Source organism: Fusarium oxysporum, chromosome 9, assembly GCF_000149955.1.
Source record: "Fusarium oxysporum f. sp. lycopersici 4287 chromosome 9, whole genome shotgun sequence".
Lineage (NCBI taxonomy): Eukaryota > Fungi > Ascomycota > Sordariomycetes > Hypocreales > Nectriaceae > Fusarium > Fusarium oxysporum.
The window spans coordinates 2,334,222-2,351,438 of record NC_030994.1 but is presented as its reverse complement, the minus strand read 5'-3'; the positions used below and the strand labels follow the sequence as shown (position 1 = coordinate 2,351,438).

The following is a 17,217-nucleotide window of genomic DNA, read 5'->3' as shown; positions in this document are numbered from 1 at the left end:
TCCTTCAATCTAAATCATGAGGAGCCTCGCTTTTCTTGCTGTGCTCTTGGTAGTCAGCATTTCTTCTACTGCTGCCACTCCTCAGCACAAAGGCCGAAAGGGATTTTCTCTCGAAGCTGCCAAGAACTCGAATTCCAAGCCCGATTTCGTTCGAGAATGGGTCGCAGCTCATCAGAAATGGGGGAAGGCTGTCTCTCCAGAGACTTTGTCTGCATTCTCACTTCTTGATGACGGTATTGACTCTAATACTTGTCGTACATTCATATGCTAACCATTCTGCAGATGGTCGTGTCGATGTGAAGCCCCTTGGGGCAGATGAAATCTACATCGCCGACGTCAAAGTTGGAACTCCGCCTCAGACCCTCAAGATGGCCCTCGACACTGGCTCTGCAGACTTGTGAGAGGCATGCCCTGAGATACGAATGATTTATGCTGACCTCCACTTCAGGTGGGTGCAATCTACAGACACAATCTATCGAGCCAACCCTGAAGGTCCCTGGGCTCCTCGATACAAGCCAAACTCTTCCAAGACATCTCACCGACTTCGCGATGCTGTATGGGAAGTCGAGTATGGTGAGAATCATCTCTCGTTCCATGCCGTCGGGACATGGTATGCTGACCTGTTTGATAGTCGACGGAACTCATGCTGATGGCATCGTCTACCTCGATACCGTCCGCCTGGGAGACTTTGAACTCAAAAACACAGCTATCCAGTCTGCTCAGATCGTTGCTCCTCGCTTTGAGCGTGAAACTGAACTCACTGGCATCTTGGGCCTTGCCAAGTCTCTTCCTAGCAACATCGACCCTCCGACTCCGTCTCTCCTTGATAAGCTTCGTCCACTACTCGATGATCCAGTCTTCACTGTTGATATGCGTCGAAATGCGACAGGTCGCTTCGATTTCGGTTATATTGACGAGAGCCGAGCCAAGGACAACATTTCGTGGATGGCCACGCGAGAGGATAGCCCCCATTGGGACGTCACATTCGATACCACAGCCTGGGCCGGTCTTCGTCAAGTCTGGATGGCACACACCTTTGAGGCTACTATCGACACGGGAACGACGCTGCTGTTTCTGCCCGGAGATCTTGCCAGTATGTACTGGTACGACGTGCCAGACATGCGTGTTGATCCTCGTCTCGGTGACTCGTTCACGTTTCCTTGCAAGTTTTCCAACGATCTTCCAGAGTTGATGTTCAAGGTGCCAGGCACAGAGCACATTCTGAAGATTCCTGGACCGTACCTCAGCTACAGCACAACCGACAACGATTCGGACTACTGCTGGGGCGGTTTGCAGAGTGCAGAGAGCTTGGGTGTTACCATCATTGGCGATATTGCGCTCAAGGCTTTATATGTTGCATTTGATCTCGAGAACAACAAAGTCGGGTTTGCCAACAAGGATCTCGATGATATCGATGAATGGTAGTGGTGGTAGTGTGGATTCGCGTTCAGCATTTTAGAGCATGTCGGTATGTAATTCTGGAGCTGGCGATACAGGTCGGCTATTGTGATGCATTGTAAGATGAGAAGAGCTAGAGCCAGTCATGTGTAATAAAGTCAACGCGATATCAGAACTCAAGGGCAGAAGTGAGGCATTGTTCAAGTGACAAGGTAAAGGATTACCCGTGTATTTCCACCCGTAACTGGAAAAGATACATATAAACCTCATTATTTCGGCCGTGAATTCAAGTCGATTGAGGTACTGTTGATGCACTTGCTATCAATTGTGACATGCATACCAGTCCATCCAAATACGTTCCGGTCCTATTCATTCCATCGCATCTCATCTCATCTCATACAAACAGTCTCAGTCCAGTCCATCCAATCCACGCACTCATACACATCCACACCTATGCTAGACGTGGACGTGGACGCTATCCTCCCATAAACAATATGCAGCAGCCTAACGCAACAGTTGAAGCGAGAGGATGAAAATAATGATGATAAAATGATGTTGCAAATGCTGCCTCTATGAACGCCGGGAATCTTGGTAGCGAACGACAAAAAAAGGAGGGGGGGAGGAGGGGGGGGACATCCAGGCTGGGGATGCGCCGTTGATTTCCCCCCGGCTCCTGAAAACTCCTCCAGCAACCGGAAAGCATTATCAATAAAAAAAAATAGTCGGGGGCGTTTGACGTTATTAATGCGCCTCGGCTGTAATTCGTGGCTTTCTTCGAAACAATGAATTGGCCAGTTGTCGAGGGGCGCGCCGAGTGAGTCTTGAAACATGTTCCCCATAAAGATGAACGGTCGGGTTGGAGTGCGAATTGCGGTCTGGCCAAGGGTTGCATGCAGCTCAGCCGTTAGTTCTCCGCGCCCGCTACCGTCCACTAGCTCATGAGGGGCGACATCTCTCTTGTAAGAGGCTGACTGGCGGTGGTGAGTGAGAGTTGCCCTCGACAGAATTGAATGGTTCATGGAGAGAAAGGGAGCAGCAAAAAAGGTCAGATTGCTTTATTCATGATCTCCATCTTTATAAAAAGTCAAAAATATTCGTCAGCGCGGGCCGTCTTGCAAGTCATCGCGGGTGACGACGTAGTATTCACCTTCACTGGCACCCGGGGTCGGGGGCATGTTGCCCGAGGAGGGAGCTTGCTGAGCAGCGCGGGCCGTTCCCGGTCGTGAGCGAGCCTTGGAGTCGTCCGTGGGAGCATCGAGGGAGCTTGGCTGCTGCTGCTGAGTCTGGGACTGGTTGGCGGTCTGTGTCTGGACCTGTGGCAGAGGAGAGCGCTGCTGGGTGCTGCCGCCTACAGAGCGACGTAGGCGATCTTCCATTTCGCGGATGCGGGCTTCGAGAGAGGCGAGTTCTTCGGTGTTCTTGTCGACTGTTTGCTTCCTGAAGGTGAAAGGCGGTTAGATGCAAGGTTTCTGATGTGAAACGGTGAGCAAGTGGTAGACCAACTTATCGTGGACTTGCTGATCCAGATCGGTGAGCGAGTTCTCGATGCGGAAGATGTCCATCAACTCTGCACTAAAAGAGCGGGCGATGGTACTATACGAGAGAGGCGTGTTAGGTCTTGGTTCGCGATCACATTGATTTTGTAGACGACATGGCGGGCGTCTTCAATTGAGGTGAGTATAGGGGGATACGGACGATTGAGGGCGACGGCCACTGGGCTGCCAGTCGCGGTCGAGCTCTTCATCGGTGAGAGTCATATTGCTGATTACAGAAGGTTGATATGATAGAAGCTGAGAGAATTAAAGCTAAAGGTCGAGGAGTATGGAATTGGGTATCACAGTTGAAGGCGCAAAGAGATGAAGAGTTGAGAATGAGAATGATGGAGGGAGAAATGAGACGGGAGCTCAGCTCTAAAGACAAGAGGCACTTGTAGTGGCCGTAATTAATGGAAGTTTCCAAGGGACGGGTTCTACCTTTAGAGCTAAAGCTACCTTACCTTAGCCATTTCCTGAGGTGGGCTCTCCCTTTTGCCCCACACGCGACCCGACGCCCACGCGCACAGCGCATCTGTTAGGGGGAGGGGTTCACTGCAAGATCCACTCCAGCTGTCCCTAGGGCAGAAGGTCCCCTGGAATTAGCGGCTTTTTCTGGTAGTTCAAGGGGAATTTGATAGAGAGGGGAGGGGGGCGTGTGATGTCGAGAAAGGGTGTGCATGAGGTTGGGAAGTTCAGGTTCTTTGAGTGAACCTTTTTTCCACCTACGGATGCGGATTGAAAGAAGAGATGATGATATAACGGTTCAGAACAAAGAGGTGATGATCAGTGTGAAAACGGTTAGAGGCTCAATAAATTGGTCTGGAGATGTGACAACGTGGTTGAAAACGTACGTCAGGAGGAAAAGTCTAAGACACTCTTCATAAACTCTCCATGACAGACCAAATGCTACAGTGATATCTTTCAGCTTATGATTATGTCGCTCAGGTTAAACTCGAACGATAGTTTCCATCCATCGAGATTGTCAGATAAATGCAACACAACATTCTTCTTCTTCTTCTTCTTCTTCTTCTTCTTCTTCTCCTCGTGTGTCGTCAATATCCGTGCATTGATCAAATAACCTTGGATAGTCCTTACGCCCCCGCAAACAGGCGGTGATACGACCCCCCTTGCCCTGTTCGAGACTTGATGAGCAGATGAGGAGAAGGTTTCTATTTGTTTAATGGCTAGTTAATGGATATGACTTCTCCGTATCGATTTGATGGCTAATCAACAGCCGAGATGGCCTGGATGGACGAGGTCGTATCTGGTGGAACACGCACGCCCCCAAATCATCATCATCAATACATAAGAGGCTGAGACTGGAGGACAAGACAAGACAATGCATTACATGCGGACTGCTCCTGAGCCTGTAATTAACTGAGAACCCCTATTTTGAGATACTGGCAACAACGAATTCACTTCATCACAGCACATTCTAGTAATCATGAGCCTATTGTTCTTGGTGTAGACCTCGTTATCAAGTCTCTATTTCGCCAAATTTCCACTCATTTACCCAGCCATGGCTCGGCAGCGCCTATCATCATGTACTGTATCAACCAACATGCCCAAGCGAAAAGGGGGCCGAGTGGGCGGATGACATCAATTTTAATTTACTTCAACTTTGAATCCCGGTTCCATTGTTTTAATTGAATGATGATACCTGCTTCTCTCTCCTTCTAGACTCTCTACTGTGATTCGAAACGAAAGCATCTGCATTTGTCGCGTGCTTGGTTAGTTGCCATAAATAAGACACATTTTAAAAGAGACAGGGCTATAAAACGCCATTTCATTAATCGATTCAAAAGGCGCGCGCCATCTTGACGAGACTGGGATCGAGTGAAATTTAATGCTGGTTCCACTTCCTTCTTGTTCCTTGCTCTTTCATGCCCGATCTTGAAGATTGCACTGACCAAGACTCTCCGCTTTTTGGCTGGGATGAAGTGATTCTCGTGAAGTCATCACGGCTATGATTTGGACTAGGGTGATGAACTGAGACATGTCATGGGGCACTTACACCCGACATTTGTACTGGCTAAGGAAGAGTAAAGATCTCCCGTGACTTGTAGATATGTATGTGATATGGCCATGGTCTTCTGTTTCATTTATCGTCTGGACATAAGCATTGCAAATAAGACTGAGCGAGGGTTTGGTTTAGGGTAGACGTGACGACCACGTTCTTTGATGACCAGGCATTCATGATGCTCCCTCATCTCATCCCCCCACTATCCGTACACGGCTCGAACCGAGACTCGGTCATCCCGATGTGATGCATCAAAAGACTTGATCCATGTTCATACGTCGTTTCGGTAAGTAACTTTACGTTTACGGGGAAGGACTGTTTCTCGCTCTACTGTGCTTCTTTCTGCCTTTCAGACGTTCACCAAGGTGCAGCCTGCACAAGTGAATATCGTAGTAACAAAATGGAAACCACAAAAGTCAGTCTCAACACCAATGGCCACTTATCTCATGATATCGTAATATCACAACGACTTTGAGAATTCAGCAAAAAATATCAAAAGAACAAGTTCATCTGCCCCGTACTGGAATCGAACCAGTGATCTTATCATTACTAGTGATACGCTTTACCACTGAGCCAACGGGGCTTGCTTGCGAGCTTGTTGGAGGATCGTTTTCAAATTGGGAACTTGAAGATGGAAAGTCGTCAGTGGAATTGATGGTCATAGAATGAACCAGATACTAGTCATGATAGATGATCAATAGTGACCATTGGATGTAAGTCAAAGTGGAAGTGAGATCGTAAAGTTTGAAGCTAAAGTGCGGAACGGATATCTCTACCATGTTCTCTAAACTTAGAGTATTTGCATTTACGATAAATTTAGAATACTGTATTAACTTCACGTTGATCTTGGAATCATGTTTTCATCTTATCAAATGGGCCAATGCCACGACTAATTCCGAACCGGTTCAGACGGTTCATCTATCCATGGAGCTTAACCCAAACAATAATATTCGTCAGCCAGAAAATGTCAAGTTATCCCAATGAACACGAGATACAGACACTTACTGACCCTGCAGATCGATAACTTCTCAACATTGTTCATCACTTTACAAACGAGCACAACCAAACAATGAATCACTGTTCGCTTCAACATGAACAAACGAACGAATTAGTTAGCTATCCTCTCCCTCAAGTTCCTCTATTCACTCCGTTTGAAGTTGAATGTTCAGTGCTATTTGCAAACTGGATGCCACTGTCACTGCCATGTTGCTGCATACAAACGCTGTAGCAACTATACCTTCCCTTCTGTTTACCATGTTGCGTCCTCCCAACCTCGACTCTTCTTGCAGCAATACAAATACAACTCCCGAAACATTCAGAACTATACACTCGTCTAGATTTTAACCAGAAAGAAACATTGCTAAGCTCTATTCCATCAACAGACAGAAGTGAGTTCTCTAGACCCATGCCTCCATAGTGAAAAGATTACCTAACCAGATACAATACAGGAGAACATACACCAGAAACATTTTGCACAATACGACTATAAGAGAGAACCTTGGAGCCCCCTGTCCCGAACTATCACCAGCAACAACAATGAACAACCCTGCTATCGGGACCCTCGAAACCCCTCAACCTGGCCGATCTCTCCATGACGGCTTCTCTCGAGACGCTGGAGCAGGCTTCATGCTTGGTAGCCTTGGGGGTGTCATTGGCTTTGCTATCTCGTACTGTATCGTCTGCTTCATCATGAGCGTCGTTCGAGCTCGACGCCAGCGCAACAGACGCCAGACAGCTATAGAATAAGGATGCAGCGTCAAACGTCAATTCCTTGCAGTCCGATATATATCCAAAAATAAGGTTTGGGTAGTTCTGGGAGGGTGGTATGAGATGAATAGGACTGGACGCAATATTGCATTGGACAAGAGCTAGGTCCACGATCATAGCAGAGTCACAGGATTCGCGAACTTGAAGACCAGGACTAAGTGTCTTTGGAAAAACAGTTTTGGTAGGACCTAGGATGTCAGAGATATCACTAGGCCATCATCTCACCAACTAGCATTGTAGAGATTCCTGAATATACAACTATATCAGACCGAGAACATTATATGTTGTAATCAAGGCGACCCCAGAGCCAAGCGCTCTTTGGGAAATTGTGTGTAAATGGGTTCCAGTCGGAGACCTGTGCCAATTCTTTCTACCTAAAAACTCTATATATACACTCCTTCATCTGGAGGAATCAGCCTCGAAGCACCAAATATGCCGGGCAATACAAAATTAACGAAACGCCAAACCGAACTCCAACCATTTAAGGCACAATATCCGTATAAACAAGTAACGAATTCCAATTTTCTATCCATCTCTGGCGTGTTCGCATTTCGTGTATATTTATCATGCATTTGATCTCATGAAGCATCATTGAATTTGCTCATCAACTTTCATCGTGTAATCGTTGATGGACCGTATCCATCTCGCCCTCACTCATAAGAGTCATGTTTTCATGGCCTCGTCATTCAGCTGCGAATTGAAGGGGTCTTGCCACCACCAAAGGCAATTGAAGGGGCAGCGTTAGACTGGATTTCAGCTCGCTTTTCAGGGTTTTTAGTAGGATCGTTGAGATCATCACCATCGGCGCCAGGGTTGGCCATCTCGTACTCAAGAGTCTTGATGAACCAGTAAAAGCAGACAGCGATGAGAGAGCCAATGCCAGGACCAACCCAGTAGATCCAGTGCTCAGAGTCGAAGGTACCGGTGATAACACAAGGGCCAAAGCTTCGGGCAGGGTTGAGCGACCCGCCAGTGAACTGGACACCGACCATCTCTGCAATGAAAAGAGCCAGGCCGATACCGACGGGGGCAATAAATGTGGCTCGGTGCTTCTCTTTGGCAAGCATGAAGATGGTGAAGACCAACTCAGCAGTAAGAAGAGCCTCAATGAACACACCCTGAACCAGAGATGCACCACCTCCTAGAGTAGTTCGGACGTTGAATGTCTCAGGAAACAAGTACCGTACCATAACGGAGGCAAGCATTGACCCAAGAATCTGAGAGAGGAACAGGCAGATAGCTCTTGTCATGCTAATAGCCTTGACCATCAACATGGCGATAGTGACGGCAGGGTTAAAGAGACCACCGCTGATACGGAAGAAGACCCAGACATTTACCATGAGCGAGAAACCGAAGATGATGGAGATGTAGAGAAGCTTGGAAACGTTGAGACTACCAGTAGACTCTCCTGTGGTAGTCTTGCTGTCGGTTTGTGCTTGAATGTTGGCAACTTCTGTGCCGGCAAAGGCGAAGAAGAGGAACATGGTAGTGCCGATAAGCTCACCAAGACTGGCGACAAAGTGGTTCTTGAAATTTGAGTTCATCCATTGAGTCAAAGGAAGACGCATGATCTCTGATTTCTCCTTGGGACTGAGGTTACTCCACTCAAGCTTGCCTGTAGAGATATTGAAGCCGTTGAGGGTAGAAGCACGCCGGTGATGGAAAGGTCGATGGGGGTATCCCATTTCCTCATCCATCATTCTGCGTCCGCCAGTGGGAGGCATGCGAGGGTCGTCACTGCTATAGAACTCTTCGTCTGAATCATGAGGGTGTGCTCGACGGCGGTTCATGAATGTGGGAGGTGGGTAAGGGCCTCTTCGAGCAGTGTAGCGATCATTGCGACCTTCATTGCGCCAGTATCGCTCATAGTCACTCACTGTGGGATAGTCGGCAGCCTGGTCAAAGTCGTAGTCTTCACCACGATAGCGTCGTCGAGACGATTTCATGGAACCTCCAGAGTACTGAAGAGGCTCTCCGCCATCCTGAGAGAAGCGAGCCGTCTTGGGAGTGACAAAGTTACCGGTGCGAGAGCCAGGACGGACTCGACTGGGATCTTGACTGATAACAGGTTGGAGGGGGACTACTGTATCGGCCTCGGAGTTTCTGTTGCTGGCTGAAGGGTTGTCTCCATGGGTGATGACTGGAGTAAGAGCTGGGTTGGACGGTAGGCTATCGGCTTCGGGAGAGTTGTCTCGCATGAAAGGAACTCTTTCATTAGAGGAGCCATTGGCTTCAGGAGGATTAAAGGCGGATGCGTTGATAGCAGGTGTGCTGCGAGCAGATCGGCTTTGTATGGAAGAGGACATGTCGGATGGAGAAGAAGAAGTGAGGGTCGTTTCAATAGTGGGCAAAGGATCAAGAGACATCGAACGGAATCAGTTGAAAACCCAGGATGAGCTCTTGTCTTTCACTTCGATAGATAAGCAGTTGAGAGATAAGTAGTTAAGATGATTGAGATTATTGTAGATTGATAGCTGACAGAAACAGTCGACAAGAGTCGATATTTATGCTAAGAAAAGGATCATCTCGTGAGGCTGAAGTCAGGGTCCTCAAGGGTTCACCAAGCGACCCGTCACCCCGACTCGGCCCTGATTCTTGAGGCTATCCTTGCAAATGACATCTTGAGGAAGGCTTTGATGGTGGGTATGTAAGTTGAGCTCTAAAGAAAGCCGAGGCGTCAGCGTGCATCAGAACGAATAGAAGCTGCGCAAGTTGAGATGGGCAACATGGAAGCCCTGAGTTACACGAGAAGAAGCAAAGAGGAAGACCCAAAAGCTTGGATCTTGTGAGAGTCAGTGAAGGGACCAGTTTCATGGGAGGACCCTGAAGAGGAGCGAGCCGACGTGGCGCGAGGGAGGCCGGTAGTTAAGTGAAAACGATAATGACGTAGCGCGAACGGCTGAAGATCTCAGCGATGGTGACAGCTTGGACCGTTAATCTGGATCGTTGCCAATGAGACGGGAGAGATGAGGCGTTACATTGGGCGATGAACCAGGATGATGGCTGTAGACGAGGCTGGCGATGCGGGCCCACTCGACTCAAGTTGAAGGATACACGTAGACCGTGCATGCTGAAGGCGTTTCTAGCTAACGACGAGAAGAATTTTTAACTCCACGTAGAGCCATGAGCTTATGTTTCATGTTGAAAGGGTGCGCTAACGAGCTAAACCAGACGATGTCCTGCATGCCTCACTCTTAGTTGGCACGGTGAGACTCGAAGCGATATCGGTATCCCCGTACAACCTCAGATTCTGAATATGAGGACGGGCCAGGGGCCTTGGCTTAGCTTCAGGTACGACACTGGCCGTTGAACGGTTATAACGGGCATGGTCAAGGCGCTGTAGTGGAGAGACTGGACGGGCAACCCGTGAGATTCAATTGATTAAGGAATTGTCGTATTGTCTCAATGTAACAAGATCGAAGATCATAGGGAAGGGCATATGGTGTTGCGCATTCGTCATCAGGATTAACCTCCCTGCTTGATGTAAGTCAGCGGCGTAGCATAGTTTTCAGCAATACGACTCCGAAGACCGAAGAAGATGGAGGGTACCATATTCGTAGGCCCACAAGGTTTAAGGCCAAAGGTTCCTTGTAGTTGAGTCAAGAACTGTCAGTGTCAGGGGCATTCTGTTGGTGGCTTGTGACTTGACTTGACGTGACATGCGTCAGATCTCGGACCAAGATTTTCTGGAAGCTTTTTTAAGCATGAGGCCGGGGTTACAGTGGGAGAGGCTGGTTGGGTTGCAGTGATAGTTTTGGCGGGGTAGAGGAGGAGGACCCTGTAAGTTGCAACCAGGAAGTTCGGTCGGCAAGAGGCGACTTCGGTTATGATTAGACTTTGGAGTGTGAAAATAGGTAGCTCAATTGAACAACTGATGAAATGTATCCAGAGTGTATCGGGTCTGCAAAGTTATTGCATTGCATTGACCTGCAGTATTGGTTCTGCTTATGGCTGAACTGAAGAGATTGGAGGTGGTGATGTTTGAAACAATCAAGGCCAAGGCAAGATGGACAGGGGTCAACTTCAGCTGAGCTAGAGGCCAGACACCTAAAATAGATTCGATAGAGGACACGTGATAGCGCGTCCAATTGTCCACTCACATCACATTTTCCAACGACAGCTACAACCGCGACCGCGCCTAATAATTGACTTTAGAGGAGCTCGGATATCAGTGAGCGTTGGCAGTGTTGGCCAGATATTAAGTGATCACTGCCAATCAAGATGGACATCACTCGTGGTTCAAGAAGAGCAAGGCATGTAGCTGCCACTCATGCAAACCCAAACTCAAACACAAACGCCAGGGCACAGGCAAACACGGCCTCGAGCCCGAGACCTGTACCATCCGATATAACCTCATCTCCAGTGTCTCAAGTTCCAGCTGCTACTCCCAGCGGACCTTCTACTAGATTGCATCCAAGTCAAGGCGCTTCTCCTCTTGCTGCTGGTCCAATGGTAACGCCCGACGGTCCTCCAATTCATCGAACACCAGATCAACCTCCTGACCAAAGACGACGTCGAGCGCCTCCTCCTAATCCGTTTCGTCTGTATAGAAGTAAGTTGAATTTTTTCAATTAAACGTGCATATTTAGCGTCTCTTTCTGGCAGTGCCATGATCTCATATCGGTTGCGATTTTAAAGTGTTTGCAGCTCTAGTTGGCTGCCAGTGGTCATCTGCCACTTATCGACGGCTGCCACCAGTGATTCATTGCCCTCATACTTGCTCGATGGGCCTCTTTTTCTATTGTTAGATGCCTCGATAGGAAAGACTGATGCCACTATCTCGCTTCTGCTCTTGTACCTTCTCTTCTTCTTCATCAACTCTACACGTCATACTCCTCCAACACATCACTACCTTATCTTTCCCATTATCCCAATTGCACTTTCTTCTAACAACTATCTTGTCAACCTTCTTTTTCTTTCATCATCTTTCCTTTCCTTTGATACCTTCATCTGCTGTTCTCAGCTTGATCCTTCCTTTGTCACTGAGCTTGTTCACCCTTTATCCGAACAAACCATCTCATCCCTGAACATGCCTTCTCGTCGCGAAATCTACATCCCTCCTCCCCCAGCCTCAACTCATCAAATCAACCGTGATCATCGCATCAAGCGAGTTCCACTCCAAGAACTTGCCTTCAAGAAGTCAAGTGGCGCTCTTCTCCAGCAGCGCAAGCGAGTCTTCCGAACCGTTCCTTCTCCAGACAAGGAGAACGTGGAAGCCTGCTACCGAGCCATTGGTCATCTCAGTGTCACCTTTGAGGAGTGGTATCAAGAGCGCATGCAACTTCTTCGCGAATCACGAGAATTGCGAACAAATATTAACAACATTCTCCTAGCTGCCCAGCAGCCTACAGATCGATCTCGTCTCAGCATGCCTCCCCGCGATTCCGACGCCTCCAGCTCCGATGCTGAGCCTGATGAGAGTATTCTCTTCAACCGCGCTCGCCCAATGGCTGCTCCCGCTGGCCCTTCTTCTGATGCCACAATGGCTTACAACGACGACCAAGCTGCTGAGGACGATGCTGATCAGCGCACTCTGTCTCACTCCCCTGAAGAGTATGAGGATGAGAACTCAATCGGCGAAGAAGAAGATGATGATGCCGACGAAGACGAGGATGACGAAGAAGCCGCTGAACACGACCAGGCTCATGAAGCTGCTACCCTTTTTGACCCAGCTACTGCTGGCCTAAAGGAGATTTCCAACCTTGCCCGTTTCACTGTCAGCAGCCACAAGCCTGGCAATGGTGTTGAGGAGCTCAAGAGCGATGACCTCAAGCTCTTCTGGCAGTGAGTCCATCCGCTAACTCCCAAGCACTTTTCACCCGACTTACACTTCTCAGATCCGATGGCCCTCAGCCCCACAAGCTCACCATGTATTTCACCAAGCGTGTTGGTATTCGCGACATTCGCTTCTACGTTGACTACAACGAGGATGAGTCCTACACCCCTACCAAGGTCGTCTTCAAGGCCGGCACCAGCGAGAACAACGTTATCGAGTTCGCTACCATGGCTCTTGAGAACCCCTCCGGCTGGCAGCAGGTTCCCATTGCCGGCGCTGGCGGTGGTCCTGACGGCAACACCCTTGTCGCTTGGGTCGTTCAGATGCAGATCCTCGAGAACCACCAGAACGGAAAAGATACCCATCTTCGCGGCATCAAGATCTATTCTTTCGACAACGACTCCGCCCTTGGCCCCGGTCGCGATGGTAACCCTGTCGAAGATGTCCTCGACCTCATGGACACAGCCACTAGCCACATCAACACCACTTCTACTCGTTCGCGCCTCAGCAACTTTGGAGCTCCCAACTTTGAGTCTGGTGAGGGAGGCCTCGCCATCCCTGAATTCATGCGGGAGCCTGAGATCCGCTAAAGAATCTATCGTAACCACCACGAACGGTACTATACTTGCGATCTGTCATGTTATGAACTCGGTAACTACACGGCGGGTATTTTTTCTTCTTCTTTTTTCTTTTTTGGGGCCCGGTATTCATGACGGGCTCGGAGTGCTCGGGCCACTTGCACAAGAAAAAACATTTCGGTGGAGTTTGGAGTAAAAGACACTTGTTTGTTATCACGATCTGCGCCCAACGATGGCGGCACTGGTACGATGGATTTGCTTGCATTATGAATTGCGCCTGAGCAAATGGCTAAAGTAGACGGATGAGAGATGATAGATACCAGGATTTGCATTGATACCGATTCTTTAAAACTTTCTTTTTTTTTTTTGCACAGTGAACTGTAATATTAAGATAATGATGATAAATTGCGACTAGTAGTCCCTCCTTTATAATTCATGTTATCCACGATATCGTCCATGTTTCTCCCCTTCACATCCTCCATTAGCCACTGAAGTATTACTGCAACACCCGCTGTTTCTAGTGTCGAGGCCATCTTGGTGGTAACTTGTACAAATACGCTGGACCCCTCCCAAATCTCTATCACTCATCTGCCACGTCGTGGCCCTCATGTTCCTTTTCTCTCTTACATAACGCGGGCAGGCAAATCTTCCATATCGTCCATAACGCTGTCTGAATCGTCGGCGGCAGCAGATACCTCAGGGACGCCAGCGGATCGGAACCTGCTAGGCGTCTTTCGCTTGCGCGTCTGAGCCTCGTCAACCTCAGAGTTGTCCTCTGCGGGAGCCCCGGCCTGAACATCCCCATCATCCTCAATTGGGTCCTGAGAAGGGGCTGCACGTCTAGCAGATCGACGGCTAGGTGTGGCTCTGGCCGGAGTAGATCTAGCAGCTGACTTGCGAGGGGGCTTAGGTGCCTTCGCCTTGCCCATACCTGTTCTCTTTGCAACGCGGGTTGCCTTAGGGGGAGCTGGCTCATCAAACACAGGTGTGTTGGCGGGCTTGGCGACAGGCGCAGGCTCTTCTTTCATTGGTGCATCAACGGGCTCTTCGGGCTCTGTAGGCTCTGCATGCTCTGCAGAAAGAGCTGGGTCAACCATTTCAGTATCCTCCATGGGAGCCAGGTCTGCAACCGCAGCAACGGGATCCATTGATGCCATTGGGGCTGGGTTGAAGTCCTCCATTGGTGCGATAGGTAAATCAGGATTGATGTTCTCATCAGGAACGCCGTATTCACGCTGCGGTTGTTCGGATTCCTCCTCATCGGCCTCGTTAACAAATTCGGCACTCATGTGGTTCTGACCATTGGCAGAAGCGTTGCTGTGAGAAGCGTGGGTGGTTGGGATACTATTCAAGAACTCCATTTCCTCCGCATCGTCGAAAAGAGCATCCTCAACATTAGGAAGCTCGCCAGTCTGGGCGTACAAATTAAGAAGGTATTGTGCAGAGTCTCGTACAGTCTTCTGTTCTGACTCGGGCACACTTTGCTTCAGGCGTCGCCAAAGAAGCATCTGCGTTGGTCGATGCCAGCTGTTACGGAACTGTTTGTCAACCAGTCTTTGCCATGGAATCTTGGATTCAACTGATGCGGATGAGCCTGAGATAGCCATGATCATGCGATAACGTTCTTCCTCAGGCATCGCGGCAATTTGACGACGGGCCTTCTCGAGGCGGAAAGAAATAGATGCATCGGGCGCATGTGACACCAACTTATCCTTGCCATGAGTCTTGATGTTCATGGCCCTCCATTTGGTGATACACTGAAGTCGACTGCGAGTTCTCCCCATACGCTCACTGATATTTTGCCAATCGATAAGTTCCTCATATGGCTTCTTGAGCAGTTCGCGGGTAGGTTGGATGATTCGCAACTCGTCAATGGCGGCCATAGCTTCCATTACATACTGTGTCAGGTTACCCTCTTCATCCTCGTCCCAGGTATCTTTCCGCTGGGAGTCTCCGCAGATGATGTAGTTTCGATAACGATCCCGAAGATCTTCTGGGTGACGGTTGATGATACCCGCAATTTTGGACCACTTTGTTCCGTTGGCCTCAATAAGGTCACGGAGCTCGGCATCTTGCTCGCTGGTCCAAGTACCACGAGCAACGAAGTTGTGGAACTTCTTTCGGGTGATATTGATGATTTTCTGTCTGTGTCGGTCCGGGCATGTTGCAAAGATGCGTGCCCAAAGGGCGGCATGCTCATCACCAGCGGTTGTACCTCCAGGAGCATGGATCATAGCATTCAGTTCATGCTGCACCATGTTGCGCTCGACACGGTAACTCTCAACTGCTTGTGCGATACGACCAAGTTCCTCATCGCTGAATCGTCCCTGGGTGAAGCCAGCCATTCGGTTGCGTCGTCCGGTTGCTGGATTGCCATATAAGTCGTCGTCATCTCTGACTTCCATGTCTTGAGACGAGAGTGCACGGTTGGCTTCAGACTTTCTACGATTTGAAGCCTTCTTGGTACGCTTTCGTGGCATCGGTGTCATGGCAGAAGGTGATGGGAGGTCACCCTCAGGAACCTCGGGGGAAGGCGATTTCTCAAAGAAAGTAGGCTTGGCCTTCTTAGCCTTGCCCGATCGCGTTCGCTTGGCGCTGGCACTTGGGGGGTTTGAGGCCTGAACTGGGCTTCCAGGAACATCGTACACATCATTGCTTGTATGAGGACGCTGTGCAGATGTTGGAATTTCCATCTCCTCAGTGTGCACAGATGAGTCTTGTGTGTTGGGCTGGTTTTGGCCGTTGATGTGCGCATTCCACACATCCCTGGCCACTTGTTCAAGCTCCTGTTGTTCTGTGTTCTCTTGCCCATTGATTGCAGAAAAGCTAGACAATTCATTCTCCTGATCCTGGTTCTGCTTCACTGATGCATCAATGTCCATCTCGTCATGAGCGGCACTACTTTCTCTTGATCGAGCATCACGCACCTCGAGGCGTGCAGCACTGGGAGATTGGGGTGCATCCTCTGCGACGTCATCGTAAATGGCAGCTGGGCGAGCTGCGTCCCTAGTGCGAAGGAAAGAGGCAGCTTGAGATTCTTTAGTGTCGGCTTCCTCAATTTGGCCATCCTGTGTTCCTGGTTCCACCAACTGTGATTCGATGACGGCTGCCTCGTCACGGGATCTCCGCTTCTTGCGTTGCTTGCCGTCAGTAGAATCCGAGGGGTTGCGCTTGCGCTTCGTTTGAGTAGCAGGAGCAGCAGCCTCATCATCAAAGTCAGCAGCCAAGTTCTCCAGAGGTTGAGATGGGAATATGGTTGATGTGTTTTCGACCAGGCTATCAGGAATTTCGACCGGTACCGTTGACTTTTTCTTGGACTTTTTGGACTTGCGCGAGGATTCTTCGGCAGCTGGCAGTCGTGGAGATTCACTTTCATTTATGCCCTTCTGTTTGCGCCCCTTCTTGTCGCGCTTGTGCTTTCGGGATTGAGAGGACGGTATATCTTCCAACATAGGCGCCTCAGGTGCCTGATCTTCCTGGGACGCGTTGTCGAGTTGCGACGTGTAGGGGGCTTGTGTTGCGTTGCTGTCGAACATTTCGAGTGTGCCAAAGTCTTGGTCCTGAACGTCGTCTTCTGGGCCAGCCTGAGCATCGCCATCGTAGTTATCGAAACCGCTCATCTCGTCAATTGGCCGGTTTTCGGTGCCGACTTCGTCTTGGGTCAACTCGAGTGACTGCATTAGCTCTTCTGGAAGCTCTTCTTGGGGTTCGTTCTTGAGCTGCTGCTCGTTCTTGTGGCCTTCGTTGCCGTCACGGTCTTCGTCGTTTTGCTTATCTGGCCTGTTGGACTGGGAGCCGGGCATAAGAGACCATAGGGTCGACGCGAGGCGGAAGTCAGGCCACTTGCTACTGCCGTTGCCGTTGCCTGACATCGGTGAACTGCTTCGCGACGATAGCTTCTTTCTCGTCGACAGAACGCGAGTTGAGGATGTAGGGTAAGGGGAAATTGGAAGAAGGTGTGGGGCGTCACGAAAAAAACTGACGGCGTGGTTAACCTAGAGATGGTTGCTCCTTCGCGTTGTCGTGACATTGATCACGTGAACCCCACACTCGTACCCCTTTCATCTGGTCTCTGACCTCTGCCCATAGCTCAGGTCAAGAGGTCAGCTAGGGGAGGCAAGAAAACTCAAGACCTTGACCCTA

At 49.5% G+C, this 17,217-nt stretch overlaps 7 protein-coding genes and 1 non-coding gene across 10 annotated transcripts; 3 read left to right on the top strand and 5 right to left on the bottom strand.

Moving 5' to 3' along the window:
- Positions 1 to 16: 16 nt before the first annotated feature.
- Positions 17 to 1,425, top strand: FOXG_12752 (uncharacterized protein; the record flags this gene model as incomplete). The annotated part of the gene is made up of 4 exons (XM_018392606.1): positions 17 to 233; positions 283 to 397; positions 449 to 573; positions 632 to 1,425. The coding sequence occupies 4 exons, from the start codon at positions 17 to 19 to the stop codon at positions 1,423 to 1,425; spliced, it is 1,251 nt and encodes a 416-aa protein (XP_018251163.1).
- Positions 1,426 to 1,787: 362 nt separating this feature from the next.
- FOXG_20772 (uncharacterized protein) lies at positions 1,788 to 2,417 on the bottom strand (the record flags this gene model as incomplete). The annotated part of the gene is made up of 1 exon (XM_018401081.1): positions 1,788 to 2,417. The coding sequence occupies one exon, from the start codon at positions 2,415 to 2,417 to the stop codon at positions 1,788 to 1,790; it is 630 nt and encodes a 209-aa protein (XP_018251162.1).
- A 78-nt stretch (positions 2,418 to 2,495) lies between these two features.
- On the bottom strand, positions 2,496 to 3,155 carry FOXG_12751 (uncharacterized protein; the record flags this gene model as incomplete). The annotated part of the gene is made up of 3 exons (XM_018392605.1): positions 2,496 to 2,835; positions 2,902 to 2,991; positions 3,094 to 3,155. The coding sequence occupies 3 exons, from the start codon at positions 3,153 to 3,155 to the stop codon at positions 2,496 to 2,498; spliced, it is 492 nt and encodes a 163-aa protein (XP_018251161.1).
- A 2,309-nt stretch (positions 3,156 to 5,464) lies between these two features.
- Positions 5,465 to 5,536, bottom strand: FOXG_20771. Its single transcript has one exon. It is a non-coding gene; the product is annotated as a tRNA-Thr (tRNA).
- A 953-nt stretch (positions 5,537 to 6,489) lies between these two features.
- FOXG_20770 (uncharacterized protein) lies at positions 6,490 to 6,699 on the top strand (the record flags this gene model as incomplete). The annotated part of the gene is made up of 1 exon (XM_018401080.1): positions 6,490 to 6,699. The coding sequence occupies one exon, from the start codon at positions 6,490 to 6,492 to the stop codon at positions 6,697 to 6,699; it is 210 nt and encodes a 69-aa protein (XP_018251160.1).
- A 349-nt stretch (positions 6,700 to 7,048) lies between these two features.
- FOXG_12750 (uncharacterized protein) lies at positions 7,049 to 10,694 on the bottom strand. Of its 2 annotated transcripts, none has more exons than XM_018392603.1 (2): positions 9,699 to 10,694; positions 7,049 to 9,644 (listed from the first exon to the last, which is right to left on the bottom strand). In XM_018392603.1, exon 2 carries the CDS (start codon positions 9,084 to 9,086, stop codon positions 7,407 to 7,409), a length of 1,680 nt encoding a protein of 559 aa, XP_018251158.1. In that variant the 5' UTR covers positions 9,087 to 9,644; positions 9,699 to 10,694; the 3' UTR covers positions 7,049 to 7,406. The 2 variants fall into 2 exon arrangements, with proteins under 2 accessions (XP_018251158.1, XP_018251159.1); XM_018392604.1 differs by having other exon boundaries at positions 7,049 to 9,829; positions 9,889 to 10,694.
- A 123-nt stretch (positions 10,695 to 10,817) lies between these two features.
- On the top strand, positions 10,818 to 13,417 carry FOXG_12749 (anaphase-promoting complex subunit 10). 2 transcript variants are annotated; one of them, XM_018392601.1, is made up of 3 exons: positions 10,818 to 11,272; positions 12,054 to 12,504; positions 12,558 to 13,417. In XM_018392601.1, the coding sequence occupies exons 1-3, from the start codon at positions 10,942 to 10,944 to the stop codon at positions 13,084 to 13,086; spliced, it is 1,311 nt and encodes a 436-aa protein (XP_018251156.1). In that variant the 5' UTR covers positions 10,818 to 10,941; the 3' UTR covers positions 13,087 to 13,417. The 2 variants fall into 2 exon arrangements, with proteins under 2 accessions (XP_018251156.1, XP_018251157.1); XM_018392602.1 differs by lacking the exon at positions 10,818 to 11,272 and having other exon boundaries at positions 11,730 to 12,504.
- FOXG_12748 (uncharacterized protein) lies at positions 13,392 to 17,045 on the bottom strand. The gene has a single exon (XM_018392600.1). The coding sequence runs from the start codon at positions 16,944 to 16,946 to the stop codon at positions 13,698 to 13,700; it is 3,249 nt and encodes a 1,082-aa protein (XP_018251155.1). The 5' UTR covers positions 16,947 to 17,045; the 3' UTR covers positions 13,392 to 13,697.
- Positions 17,046 to 17,217: the final 172 nt, after the last annotated feature.

Bases quoted from the DNA above. Each gene is read 5' to 3' on its own strand.
- FOXG_12750 (XM_018392603.1), bottom strand. From the start codon at position 9,086: ATGTCTCTTGATCCTTTGCCCACTATTGAAACGACCCTCACTTCTTCT.
- FOXG_12748 (XM_018392600.1), bottom strand. From the start codon at position 16,946: ATGTCAGGCAACGGCAACGGCAGTAGCAAGTGGCCTGACTTCCGCCTC.
- FOXG_12749 (XM_018392601.1), top strand. From the start codon at position 10,942: ATGGACATCACTCGTGGTTCAAGAAGAGCAAGGCATGTAGCTGCCACT. The intron at 11,273-12,053 runs GTAAGTTGAATT...ACATTCTCCTAG, and splicing joins TCCGTTTCGTCTGTATAGAA to CTGCCCAGCAGCCTACAGAT. The intron at 12,505-12,557 runs GTGAGTCCATCC...TACACTTCTCAG, and splicing joins GACCTCAAGCTCTTCTGGCA to ATCCGATGGCCCTCAGCCCC.